The sequence below is a fragment of the Dermacentor andersoni genome, chromosome 3 (genome assembly GCF_023375885.2).
Source record: "Dermacentor andersoni chromosome 3, qqDerAnde1_hic_scaffold, whole genome shotgun sequence".
Classification (NCBI taxonomy): Eukaryota; Metazoa; Arthropoda; class Arachnida; order Ixodida; family Ixodidae; genus Dermacentor; species Dermacentor andersoni.
Genome location: NC_092816.1, coordinates 41,243,695 through 41,258,579, shown reverse-complemented (window position 1 = coordinate 41,258,579; position 14,885 = coordinate 41,243,695). Strand labels below are relative to the sequence as shown.

The 14,885-nt window shown below is 44.7% G+C and overlaps 1 protein-coding gene across 1 annotated transcript in view; it reads right to left on the bottom strand.

The window, feature by feature from the left end:
- Positions 1-14,885, bottom strand: part of Fbxo42 (F-box protein 42) — a 35,999-nt gene that overhangs the window by 16,229 nt on the left and 4,885 nt on the right. The window contains exons 5-10 of the mRNA XM_050167060.3: positions 12,540-12,636; positions 11,759-11,815; positions 11,105-11,230; positions 9,623-9,759; positions 7,473-7,639; positions 3,047-3,254 (exon numbers count right to left, since the gene is read on the bottom strand). Of these exons, the coding sequence (XP_050023017.2) occupies positions 3,047-3,254; positions 7,473-7,639; positions 9,623-9,759; positions 11,105-11,230; positions 11,759-11,815; positions 12,540-12,636 (792 nt within the window). The remainder of the gene's footprint in view (positions 1-3,046; positions 3,255-7,472; positions 7,640-9,622; positions 9,760-11,104; positions 11,231-11,758; positions 11,816-12,539; positions 12,637-14,885) is intronic.

The following is a 14,885-nucleotide window of genomic DNA, read 5'->3' as shown; positions in this document are numbered from 1 at the left end:
GCCCTATATCGAACTGAGAGGCATTTTTTGGAGAGTTTAATGTAACCGGGTTCAACTCTATAACGAAGAGTGTTTGTATGCGATTTCAATATTGTCACGCGCTTAAGCAAGAGTAAGTAACAGTACGAGCAGCCGGACACGAAAAATGCCAGACACTAAGCGACGGTTCTCCAGCTGACGCGGGATCTTTGACTTCGTCGTCTTCTTCGCCGTTTTGCTGGGCGCGCAATGCTGACTGTTCGCTGGCTCAAAACACCTGGTGGCAACATAATGAAATTTCACTTTTGCCACAAAGGAATGCCGAGACAATAAATGGAAACTTCACGGACGCAGATGGTCAAATGATTGAATTACTAGCAGCTGTTTGCAAACGCACCTTTCAAATCGTGCGCAACTCAACAAGAGTGACCGCCAAAGTGGAGCCGCATCACGTTCCCTATAAATTACAGGTGCAATAAGATCCTATAGCATCCCACACACTTTGTGCTTTAGGTATGAGTGAAAGTGTGCGAGGGTGAGACAAGAAAGGTGGTGGCTTCACGAGTGCCGCCTTCTCGTGCGAGCAGAGGGAAAGAAGGGGAGGAGAGTGAGTTCGCGGTAACGCAATCAAGTGCGTGCAAGGGGCAGAGAAAGGGGGTAAATTGGCATGCTCATGATTTCTGGCGAGCGTCTCGACCGTGGCTGCACACAGCTGTAAGTGCGGCTGAGCACATACGCCGCTGCGCACGCTGCTTTAGAGGTAACATGCCATGTGTGGTAAAAGTGAATATGCTGTACTGTGGGCATGCCATTTAGTATTGGACGTCGCGTAATCTCAAGTTCGGTGACTCGTTGGAGCGAGACACAGACGAAGAATTTGCTCCCCACTGCTGGTGTTCTTGATGACGGTCCCATCCCAGTGAGGGCGACACTATCAGCCATGGGGGCGGAGTGCACACAAAGGCGTGGCTGGCTTCACTTAATTCATACCGCCCATGGGAAGATATTGTCGACGTACATGGCATGAAACTGTGTCATTCGTCGCAAACTCCCAAATTTATCAAAATGAATTGTTTTCTCATTCTAATTTGCTTTTCTCAATTGCCCAATAATTCGGAAAATTATGCAGCCCCTTTTCATGTAAGAAAAATCCCATTTGCATAAAATGTCAAATTTCAATACGTCATTTCAATACAGTGAAACCTAGTTAAACTGTAGTTGGCCAGAGCTCGGAAAAAGTATGTGCGAAACAGTAGTACTGTTTAACCAAAATAGCATGAGATCGACCACTTACCTGTCAAAAACGGAACTCAGAGAGGGTGCGATGAAAGGGGAAAAAAACATGCAGTATGTATTCACTTCGCACAACAAGTGTTATTTTCGTTTGATGGCGCGGTGGCGTAGCAGCAACAGCGGCCTCAAACTTACTGAAGCTGCGAGGCAGCTTTTCAGCCAGCCTCCTCTTCTCGGCAAACACTCGCATGGCAGAGAGAGGGAGAACCAACTTTACTGGTCCATTATTAAATGGAACGTGTTAAGCGTCTGATGGGGTGGCTCCCTCTTCAAGAGCTCCATTTGCTTCCAGGGCCGCCTGGCCCCTGTGGATCAGTCGGAGCTGGTCTTGCAGGGCGGGGCTGGAGAGCATGATCTCCCATCGCTAGTAAAGGGTGGGGATAGCAAGGGGGCTAGTTATGGGTATAGGTGGGGGGTGGTCTATGCAAAAATTGCACTCTCCTATGACGTGCCGAAGGGTGCCTAGTGCATTGCAGTGAGGACATGTGCTCTTGTATCTTTCTGGGTATATTTTGTTCATGGCAGATTCCTTGTTGGCGCTACGTATTTTCCATACACGCACATGGTAGCGCTGCAGAAGTTGCGGGGCACCTTTTTCATTGCGGGGTGCTGTTCTCGTCGCGATGATTGCATTCATGAGGCTGACGTAACGCGCAGCTTCTGCCACTGTCGGGCCTGAATAACCCGTGCTGTCGCTTCCCGTGTCGTCCTCATCACTGTTGCCAGCCGACAGTTAGGCAACAACAGAGGCAACGATGGCGAAAAGTCGAACCTTGCAGCCGACATCTCTTCGCGGTCGCAGCAGTGCTGCCAAGCAACTTCTTCGCATTCCAAATGCCACACACTGTAGTCAACAGCAGATTCCTGTCACGTGCCAGCGCCGACTTCTTCGTGTCATGTTCGATAGCACGAACGATGTCTAATTTTTCTTCTATGCTGAGCATCTGGCATCTTTTTTATCCGAGCTTCGGCATGACGCGAGTCCTCGCTTGTGTGACGCCGCAATGCTCTCTGGCACGCCGCCGAAATGATGTTGATGTTGATGTGGCTTCACGCACAAATGCACAGGGTGCTTGGAGGCCATTGTTCCGATCTCTGAGGCTAGTTGTTCTGCCGGGCCGCTCGATGGAGACGACGCACCGCCGTGTTTGCGCGGCAAAAAGTGGAAACACTACCTGCTAACCGATACGTACGCAATAAGCTGGTACAGTTTATGCAGATACAAAACACGTTACGTTCAATGGCCGCTGAGTTGGGGATTTGACTTTACTACATTTAAAGCGAAACTACTGCTTAAGCGGGTACAATTTAACGAGGTTTTACCGTATAAAGAAGCAAATTTCTGTTTTTACCGACTTCATTATATCGAGATTTAACTGTACCACAATTTAACCTTAAGGTGTAAATTTTGCTTACACATTAAGTTACACCATTTGAGATGCAGGCAAAATTTACACCATAGCGTTTAATGTGGTATACAACTTGCATTTAAGCATCCCTTTTGGTTTATGATTGCACAGTTAGTCTGTAGAATGCACCAGCAGTAGCAGCAAACAGGACTGAATTGTTTCACAAATGAGCATATATATAACTAAGGGGATTTTGGTTGTGTACATGCACAAGTGATAAAAGTTATGTAAGCTGCAACAAATGATGCATTGTTTTCTGAGCAATATTCAAATGTGCACATGCATTATGGTTTTAAATGGGTTTAACATTTCTCAATTTCTATAGAGGGGCCAGTCAGCAGGCATTGAGAACTAGATGTACTCACCCTCCTGCTCTAAGGGCCTTGAGCCTCTGCTCCATACGGTCGAGTAACTCCAGCTGCCTTTGCCGATTGTGCCGGGCATTGGGGCGTACCGATGGGCGGGCACTGCCGACTGTGGATATAGCCGTCTTCTTTGAGGACAACCTCCTTGCCATATCATCACTCGTTTCATCCTCTTCATCGCAACTGGAACTGCTGGCTGTAGATGAGCCTGTGTGCAAGAATCGTTTACAAATGCTTTTACATTGACGAATGCAAGATATGGTTACCTTGCAAACTGGTTAGGAAAGAGACACGGAAGCAGAAAAAACATGAACACAGAGGCTGTTTTAAGAGCTTTACTCCAACCTACTATAGTACATTTCCACTAATTAAACCTCATCATGATGCATAAAATCAGTTATCCAAGGTTAGATAGATGTGACAAGTTCAGAATTTGCAGCTAAATAAATCTTCATTCACTTGAAAAGTCTTGCGATGGTGGCCATTAGCTTCACTTGAAAGCACATACCGTATTTACTTGCATAATGACCGCACTTTTTTGTCAAAAAAATTGACGCAAATTCAGGGGTGCGATCATCACGCGAGTTAAATTTCCAGCGAAAAAAAAATTTTTTTTCACCCAGCATTTGCTACGGAATGACAATGGGTCAAGCAGGTGGCTGCAGCTGTACAATTGCGCTGTAGTGCAGGTAGAGTAACCTCGAATTGGAGAGTGGGGGGGCCCGGAACGAGCTTCCAAAAGTGAAGCCAAAACAACCGTAACGCCGTTGGGGACGCTGTGATCGGTAGCACTCACGCGGTGCGGTGCAGAGGTAGAATGTCTGCTTCCCACGCAAAAGACCGGGGTTTGAATATCAGCAAGGGGTAGTGTATTTATCTTTTTTTTTAATACTTCATGCATTGATGTTTATATTATTTTTACTGCTGCTTAATACTTGCTTCCGTTGCTATGTAATGCAAGAAATAGTAAACCATAACATGGAGGAATAACAATAAAATTACATTTTTTAACATTGAACGATAATTTTTGCAGCGCCACCTCACGGGAATGAACAAAACTATCCCAACCAAAGCATGGCCTCCGAGACCTGTACACACACACAAGCCTGCCGATGCCAGCTCGACAGGCTCCGCTTGCTTTGCTGGCTGTGCTTTCCGAAGCCATCGACGCAAAAGGGAAACGGGCTGTAGTAGCCGACGTTCAGTAACCGCAACAGTACACTATAGCACACTCTAGTGTGGGACACCAAAACAAAAATGGCTGCTGGCAGAGCAAGCCGAATGTGCTAACCTGACTTTTTAACGCAATAGCGTTAAGGAGCTCGTGTCGCAGAAAAGCCGGTGTCATTGGCGTCGGTGGCGTTGGCCGTGAGCGATAAATCCCAGCAGGCACTTCATGAATAAAAAACAACTTGCAAGATGGACTGGGTGGGAATCGAACCAGGGTCTCCGGAGTGTGAGACAGAGACGCTACCACTCAGCCACGAGTTCGATGCTTCAAAGCGGTACAAAAGCGCCTCTAGTGAATGCGGTGTTGCCTTAGAAACGAGCTGTTTCTAAGGCTCAGGCGTGCGTCGCTTGCTCAGGCGCACATTTCGTTGCCGCGCCGAATGCTGCGTTGCTCGACGCTCACCACGTCCGATGCGGGGCGCATAGTCGCTGTGCCGTAGCCCATTGTCTTACACCCCTTGGCGGGTCGACGGGAACGCTGTCGCGTTCCACTCTTGAAGGCGAAGCTTAAGCGTCCTCCAATTTAATTTTTCTTCTTGTGAGTACATTACACGCATTGAAACAGTTTCTTCCATATCAGTCATGAGTAATATCGTTAATATCGGCAAGTTTGCAACAATAACATAGTCATGTCCACTTTGAGGGGACAGAAACAGAGATGGGTGGGCATGCTGCGGAAACTGTGGCATTTGTCTTCACTACTATCCTAATATGGCATGTTTCCGATAAGGGTGGGCGAATACCGTAGCTGTGTTACAAGCGTCGGCGTATGAGTAGGGTACACTTCTAACATATCAGTGTAAACGCGGCCACTATCGTTGCCACTCGCGATTTGTTGCGTGCCCACCAACGAGTGCAGACAAGAAGAATCGAAAGGCGACTTTTTCATCGTTGTTGGCCAAAAACCATTATGAAACCTACAAGTAATAAAGCCAAAGCAAGTTTGGTTGTAGCTTCTTTTTTTTCATGGAAGTGCGGAAAGTGATGAAAGGAATGAAATGGGGCATCTGCTTAAGAATGTTTGGTGTGTGCAGACCACTTGGTATGTCTTCAAGAGTCGTTCACGTAGCATTTGACAGCATTCAACAAATGGTAAGCGTGATCATCGTTAGCTAGACTTGGCACACGACATATTGCTGCAACAAGTTCGGGCTGCAATCATTACACGGGAAAGACATAAAATCGAATTCTGACAACAAAATTCAGGGGTGCGATCATTATGCGAGTAAATACGGTACTTTATAGACAGTTTTAAAGCACCAGATTCGCAGGGTTGACATTGTTACATGCAAAGATTTGTTCCCCAGATCAATAGCTCAGTCCACTATCTGACAGACACTGTCAACAGAATGAACATGTCACTGTTGCTTAAAGATGGGCAATTGGTTCAAGGCATTATGAAACATTGTTACAATGCTAAAAAAGTCGAAACGCAAACATGCAATGGCACAGGATAAACAATGGGCATCGACAGTTGTGACCATGTTTCAGGATGAAAGAGGTCAGAGCACACACAAGAGAAGCCAACTCACAAAGTCACATGTCCATTAGTGTGGAAACATGTCCCAATTGCAGCTTCATTTTCACCCTACCATAAACAACTTTCGCTGTTGTTCTGATGACTTCTCCAGTACATTCAGCATGTCAGTTTAGAATTTTAGTACAGTCAAACCTTGTTAATACATAGTTGGCCGGGAACAACATTTAGGTGCGCACTAAACGATGTGCGAATTAACCTTCGAACTCGGTAAGGCCACGAGCGAGTTTGTCCACGAGGCCCCGCTTCTCTGAGAAACCTTGCATGACGCGTCAGATAATGAAGGGTCATCGTCCACTTCCACATCACTTTCGCTTGAAGATGGGCGAGGTGCGATGGTGGCAACACTGTCGCTATCCGAGAATTCTGCAGATGTAACAACCTCATCGTCTCGATAACATAAACACGACATGCCACAGTAAAAACCTTTGAACCCCACAACACCACGACTGCAAACAGACTGGTGGAATGAAGAAAAAAAATTCCCGCACAAACTCCTATGGGAGTTGTCTAAGTATGCGTAAGCATTGTGCCACTTGCTCATCTCCACGCAACCCAATGTCATTATCAATGTTATGAAACTTGATCCGGCCAGTACAAACAAATGACGCCGCTGTGGCAACCCGAACTGGTGCGGGTGGCGGCGCAAGGGGCATTGATAACGCAGGCAAAGTACTGCAGGTGGCGATGTCCGGTGCGCTGATGATGTTCCAAACATTATAAGCCATTATAGCTCATTAGCGCCTTATCCATCGCATTGAACCATTATGAACCATGATCAAGCGTGCACCGGCGGTGCCTGCATATATGGCACAGCCAAGCGGACTGAATCTTGACAGCGATTTGCGATGTGGACACAGAGTGCCGATTGCTGATAGCTCCGCGCGCTGTGTTTTCGCCACTTTGCGTTCGCAGGCCCGTATCTTGAAAGCGATCTGCGAAAGGGGCAGGGTGCGGCTTGTGCCAAGAGCTTCGTGAGCGCTGTGTTCTCGCTGCCTTGTTAGCGTTGAAGCGACAGGCAGCCTGAAGGTACAGTCGCTCGCTGCTGCGGCCTTTATCTTGAAAGTGGACGTCTTACAGGACGGACAGACAGAGAAACATTTTTCTCGTTGGGTAAGCATAGAAATGCGTTTGCATTTTTTGTTTAAATGTGCTTTTGCGCGGTTACTATTTTAATTGGATTGGATTAGGTTCGACGACGACAGCAAATTTGCACCCCTACTGGCAGCTTCTTCGCATTACAGGAAGCCAATCTCGAAGAGCCATGCTCTTGTGTGTTGCAATCAGCAACAGCTGTACGAGCGGGCAAGAAGTTATAGTGGCCATGTTTTAATGTCACTATCGCTGGCGGCTGTCATCTGGGTGTTGCAACTCAAGAATAAAACATCTGTGCACATTAGATTTTGCCAATTTTGTGTCTGTACGTGTAGAACAAGAAAGAAAATAGTATGCACTAATTGTTTGGTGGGCACTGAGCGACTACGGCTTAAGCTGTCAGCCAATACATGGTGTTCAATGGGGGTTGGGTAGGGGAATCTCCGCGACTACGTTTAAACCACAATTACACATTAAGTGGGTACGTATTAACAAGGTTTCACTGTAGTTTGAACGTTTCAGCGGATGGATGGCATTTATGAGAAATAACGAAAGGGCACTGACCAGGAAGTGCAAAATCTGATGGGCCCTGGTTTGACGTGGAGGGCTGGCTAGGTGAAGATGAGGTAGATGGTGAGGAAGACGATGAAGGCAGTGACTCAAGGGGCCTCTTCAGAACACCCCGGGTTCCATTGACGCACGCATCCCGCTGAGTATCGCTCGGCTGAGGCCTGGAAACACAGAAAGACAAATGAGATAGGTAATTTCCTCAAGCAAAAGGCCCAAACGTTGCAAGAACAAGTAATAATGATGCAATAAAACTTAGATCGTTTTGTATTGGGCTCTATGTCTTTGTAAAAATCAAATGAAATCTGAAAAAACATTTGTAAAGCTTTATAAACTATATGTGTCTATGATTATCCAGAAATTTCAGAATATCTAGACAGGTACACGCACAAGAGTCCAGACAATCCCTTTTAGTTGTAGCTCTTTCACAATGCTCCCTAAACGGTTAAATTTGCAAATGCACAACACCTTGGAAGGGCAGCATTGACACCCCATGCCGTTAGTCAAGAAGACAGTACAAATCACTCGCCACAACTTTGACAGTCATGCACGACTTGCCTGGCTACTACTGCAGACAGTGTCAGTCTTTTTGCTCTGACATTACATTCATGATGAACAATGAGAATGCTGATTTAGCTATGCAGTCAGTCCTATTACTTATACATGATAGCAAAATTTCATAGGAAGGTGATGGAAAATGACTGGAAATATTTAGAACTGTCGCATACAGCAAAAGAAACTCTGATACATAAGGGTGGTGATGTGGGCTTGTTAGTACATCTTGGCTAAAGCTGGTCGAGCAGAGGGAAACACGAGGCCAAAAGAAGGCACATGGACACATAGGCGCTTGTTTACCTGCGCTCAAACACCTTCAGTCTGACACACAGCTGCCAAACAATTTTTCAGACCCACTTGATCATCGTGACTTTTCTGCAGTGCCAGCACATAACCTGCAGAAGCAATCTATGACATAAATGGAATTTCAAATGTCATACAATGCTTTGTTCAATGTTTAACAGTGAAGAGTCACCTTTACAGTACTTAGCATTGATCATGTTCAGTTTTTGTCCTTCCCAGAGTACTTCTTGCCTTCTATAAAAGAGCAGCACAGTCATCAAACCTCACAGAACCACGGTGCCCAAGGCAGTCATAAATCAGTACTGGCACTAAAGAAGTAACGTTCACAGTCGTCCGTGGTCTACAATGAGAATCTGCTGAAAGTTCAGCAGATCTTACAGAATATTTTTGCTTGCGACTTTGCAGCGCACATGCCAATTCCCACCTTGAGAAATTTTACCAACCTGTCCTGCCACGGTAGCACAGCGGTAGAGCATCATATGCAGAAGATATGGGCTCACCTCTCACCAGTGGCAAGTTGTCTATTTAAGCCACTTTCGATCCCCCTCTCCTTATTATTTCTACATTTCAATTTAAGAAAACTTAATTTCCCCAATGCTTTTCTTGACTTCACGCAGTTGTTCCACAAGAAATCGAGCCCCTCAGCTTCCCGCGTTCTTTACAGCTTGCACTGTGAACTGAAGTGGTCCAAAAATCATATACAATAAGCATTTTAGTGCAAATTTTAGTTAAACTGATAGAATGAATCTCTTTACAGCTATAAATAAACAAAAAGAAATAAATTCCGGCAGAACACACCTCATGATGAACGTCAACGTTAATGTGATTAGCATTGAAGCAATGTAGCAAATACAGCTTATTGCCACAACCGAAAAGCGTCATGTTTAAGGCGTGTATGCTGCCGGGTTCCTCTTGTGTTTTGCAATGAACATGCTGTGCCATCTAGTGGTGCTGCTGCGAAGTCCATGCACAAAGTCTATATTTTCAGACAAGGCTGTTTTAATATATACGTTGCCTGTTTCATTTCGCACAACACCCCCCGCCCCTTTTTTTTTAAATAAAGCATGGCACATACGCAGCTACACATACACAGTGACCCAAGTTAGTCCGAAGGTTGGTTTCGAACCATGTTCCCTCAGCACAGCATCCCAATGCTACACCGTGACCACTGACTCAAGTTTGCAACAAAACGGTCAGAGACACAAGCAGGTCGATAGCACCCTAAAAATATGTGATGTTCCCAAAGAATGCTAATCACATTAATGAAGTCCAATTTAAGGTTCTCCTACCTGGCTGGCTGTTCAGGGCTTGGAGGCACCCACACGCGATGTGTCGGCCGCACTCGCATCATTCCGGCTGGATGCAACCCAGAGGGCGTGGCATACGCTCGCTGTGATTTGCTCAGCACCACCACCCGATCACCGACCTGCGACGAAAGAGGCAGTCAGAATGGCAAGAACAATGTATCAATGAACCCTGCAACCCTCTTTTTTTAGCATTGCAAATAAACTGGCTTGGATGACAGACAATACTGTCCCATCCTTGACAAGTGCTGCCAGCACAAAATTAAACGTGACACAAAGTGAAGACGCAGACACCGCAAACACTGGAAAGAACTGTAATGATGTTAGACAGGATATAGTAGGTGACAAGCTAAATATAAAGGGTTATATGTACCCTGTACAACTTAAACACAATTGGCACAGATGCACCATCCAATTAGGTTCGCTTATTACTGCGACATGAAGCGGTTTTCAATGCTTAAAGCGCCTTTTTTTCTATGAACAGATCAGTCTTTGTGTCATTGGTTTTAGGATGGAACCTCGACGCCTTGGCAAATTCATGGCTGAATCCTTATATCAGCTCTCGACCAATGGTAATATTTTAGCTTGAAAAAAAAAAAGAACGAGCAAGTTCTATAATTAGCCTACCAATTACATTAACAGAGCAAAGTCATTAAGCCGTGAGTGCAACTCCAGCTGGCTCGGTTCTCTTTCAGAAGTGAATGGAAGGTGCACTGCGTCTTCATGGGCAGAATATGTTCTTATTCTTGAGTTGTACCTGACTGTAGTGGTTTACTGAACTTGTTACCATTCATGTTCCATTCATGTTCCATTCATGTTCCATTCATTCATTCCCATTACATGCTGAAAAGTATAACAGGACAAAGAGGCGTATTTTTTCTTTAGGTCCACAGAAAAGGTTATTAATGAGCATGAAATGGAAGACAACGGCAAGGTTAGAAACACATAGAAGAGACAAATTCTCACTTCCATTTGTTTTTGAATTTGTTTCTAACCATATCTTCATGTTGATTTTGTGCTCATTAATCTTTTCTATGAATATGAACCAACTAGCCCAGCAAGAAGCAATCTTATATAAACTTCCTGTCCTGTTTAATTTTGTGCTGTGTGCTTCTTCCTGATCTTGCACTTGTGGTGTCTGCATCTTCTTTTTGTGTTCAATTTAATTTTGTGCTGAGAACATGAGTGAAGGAGGTAGTAAACCTGTGTAACAGCATTACTTTTACAGTACTGTCGCAAATAGGTCAACCTAACATCATCCCAGTACTCGCAGCAGGAAAGCCTACAATTTCAACCGAAAGACTACCTGCCCTTTCGTTTAGCTTTGCAAAGTCCCTGCCACTTTTCGTGCACATTCCTACACTCTTTTAAACACGACGGTCATTGGCTCGATTTCATTTGATGTCACCATTCAAGCAACGTAACGAAACAGACACTAGGCATCTAGGATTGCTGCACGTTCCTGACCTTGCATGCAGGATGGAATGAGAGCTGCGGTGCCGCATGCTCCTTGTTTGTCACCGTCACTTCCTTCCAGATCCATGGCGTTTCAGGGTTGTCAAAAATTTCCAACAGCCAGACGTCATTCAAAAGCTGTGAGTGGGAAAGATGCGTAGCAAGAAAAGTGATGTGTGCAATCCAAATAAATCCCAATGCAGCAACAAACAATGTGTGGAAATGAAAGTTACTTTGGGCTATAGCCCATACATATACACTAGCACATCAAAAATACAGGCTGGTAAACATAGCAGTATCTTTTTTTCTAGAGCAACCATGAGAAGAAAGGCACCATGCACAATGTAAGACAGTATCTAGTTTATTTTGTTTATTTAGATTTATTCATTATGTACTTACTGAGCAACATTCTGGCAGTTCAATACAAAAACCTGGCTCCGCAATAGATTTTCTTGCAAAACAAATGCCCCAAGTTATTGTTTCAGGTAATAATGCTCACAAGTAACCATCATTCATCACCATCGGAAGTATCGTATCACAAACCATCAAAAGTAAGTACCACGAATGGACTACTTCAGGAAAACAATGTGCTCATATGCAATGAACAGCAACACATTATTTTTTCAAAACAATGTGCCCATCACAAGCACAGCATCGCATACATACCATGTTAGGGCCACCACAGCCTCCAACAACAAGAATGTGTTTTTCATCCAAGGGAATCTGAAACAACAAATTCCAAACACCAGTTACATTTACAGATGCAAAGCTCTTTGCTTCTGTAGCCTCTACTATGGTATAGAGCAACCAAGCTTTAAACAAAAGAGCACTTCTTTTACAAACCATTAATTATGCACAAAGAAAGGCTGAAAGTTTCCAAGACAAAGGCCTTTCCCGACAATCTTCAGTTACCCTTGACATGTGTCAGTCTACTTCATCTTATGCCTGCACATTTCTGGACTATCACGCTTCAGGTGGTGAAATAAAGAAAAGTGAAAGTTTGGTAACACATACAGAACATGTATTACTGGCGCCAAGAACAGAACATGGCACCCATTAAAACAAAACAGAAACACAAGGCATTCCAAGAAAACTAAAATGAGAGCTCTGGAAATCTGAAACACATTTATACAGCTTGCCACAAAAACATGCCATGTGGCTCCTTTCTGTTGTCAACAGCTAAGGGCATCTGAACCAAACATGCGGTAACAAGCTCGCAACACTGCGACAATCACTTCTGCTTAGCCCGCAGTCACTATGCTTATCTGAAGGCCTCACACTCATTCCTTCTTATCCCCAACAAAGCAACTCAATAAACTTCAACAGCCAACACAGAAGCCATAATTTCATATCAACGGCTGTGAGTGGACATGAAACCTTAAGTACTTTAGAGTGCATGCCCCTAACAAACGTGGATTGCATAAAAAAAAAAAGGAACAACACTAACTTGTGAATGGCCATAACGTGGCCAGGGCTTTGGTGTAGTTGTCCTCTGCTTGCTCCACACATAACTCTGTAGATCTAGGACCCAGATGTCGTTGGAACTGCAAGCACATCCACAAGACAGGTCACAGCGCTCGCCCAGACATTGTCAATGCTACCATTTTCCCCAAGACAAAGCAAGTGTCTGACAAGCTAACAAAGCACAGGAGTTTCCTTTAATCTACATCGCCTTCGTCCTTAAATAAAATACAGAGCAGCCTGACTGCACAACACATCTACTTAATCTTAGCCACTTGAAATAATGGGCACTGCAATGCACAATTGCAAGCAGAAGCCGAATAGACATACGCCGACTGGCAAAAAGTAGTGTGTCACTAAAAAAAAAAATCGTTAAGTACTAAAAAAAAAAGCAGTTGCTGGCCCAACAACAGCAACAACCGTGATGACAATGGTGGCAGAACAATAATGGTACAACAACAATGCCAGCAATGGAAGCATGATGACTTCCATATTGCAGAACCAGATTTAAGTTTAGGAGTAGAGACAAATAGAGTGCTACTGGCAACTACTTCTGCCAAGAAAGAGTGAAGACGATAAACACGATAACTGCAACAAATGCCACAAAAGTTGGATGAAGTGCCCTTAACAGCCATCACTGTAAGACTGACATTGAAGCAAGCTACTAATTCGAGCCAGTTATCTTTACAGCCTACACTAAAAATCTCCTGCGTAGGCCGAAGACAGTAGAGAAAAGAATGGCATCTGTATAAGCCGACGACTGGAAGAACGCAAAGTGCCTTTGCGAACAAAGTCGTTTGAGCCAGTGCCCTCAGATTCTGAACACTCAGCCAGTAAGCAATGGCATTTAGCTATACCACTTCAGGCAAAGAGTGCAACATTGATGCCAGAAAAATTTCCACCCCAACTTTTAAAAAGATATATATAGTATAACAAAACTATACAAAGCCGAAAAAGACTGGGCATACAGCAAAACCTTGTCAATTCAACCCTATAATTCGGGAAACAAGATAATTTGGCCTTATCCTTTGGACACGGCATGCATATGCATTATTCAATGACATCAAACTCTCATTCGTTCGGACGTATTTAGTCGCACACAGGTTCATTCAGACAACCCTCGGAGCCCGGCGAGTGCAGAACGTGAAAAGCAAAAGCGACCAATTGAAATAAAGTGGCCGAGTCCACATCACCACAGTCATCAGCGGAAACCATAGGGGAAAGACAGAAACGCTGAATACTTCGTGTCTATTTGTGTATTTATCCATTTACCACCCCACATGAAACCGCGATGACCACATATGACTCCAGAACTGCGTAGTTACCATCACTGATCGCTGCAATAATGACCACAGTTTTGTCTGCAGCGGTAGCGGCAAAGAGTAGTTTCGTTTTGACTCGGTGCACGAGTTGGCCGCATGCCTTAAGATCTATGCAGTCACCGTGCATGATCACGTAAATGGCGACCGCATTTTTTTTTAACAGCGGTTATGCTGAGCAGTACTGTTTTGGCTCAGTGCAACGTTCGCACATCAGAAAGACTGTGGAAGCTGTGTTCTACCATGACCCGCACACTGGCACCAAACTCGCGGCTACATCGCAATGGACGGTAATCTGTTGCCAATCAGCTCAAGAGTGAAAAAATAATTCGGATGTGCACGCGGTACTGGAAAGCATGTCTACTCGGATGAAGAACTGAATCTTGTGCCACGGCCAAACAGGCTGCACTGTGAAGGAAATCACGAGGCCCTCACCACTGTGAGGGCTAACAAGTGACGAGAAGACGAGGATTGCCACTTCACTGATTTAGCACGAAGTAGAAACCAGGGTCATGAATTTATTCAGTAAATAAAGGCAGATTGACATAGCAAGCATTTACTTATCATTTTCTTGACGCCCTCTATAATTTGAAATTCGGTTAATTCAGCCATTTCTTTCGGACCCGTGAACTCTGAATGAGCAAGGTTTTACTGTAGTTCAGGTTGAAGGCCTCGATAGCACAGCCATTTTCAGTCCTGTTTTGCCACCATGACAGTGCCAGTTCCTGCCAGGAGAGAAGGCTTTCTGTGACAGTTGCTCTTCAGGCTGACTGACACTAAGCTCTTCACTTGGCATGGCGTTGAAGCCACACCCCAACCTAGAACCAGTCAAGTGCTAACCTTGCAAATCCATGGATGCTCGTGGTCACGAGCAGTCACTATGAGAATGTGCTCCAACTATGTAATTTTTCAATAAAAGAACACATTCAAAGCGGCTAAAGGAAAAATAGAGAGAAGGCTCTTCATGCCAAGTGATCCTCAGGGCCAGTGGCAGACACTATACATATCAGTTG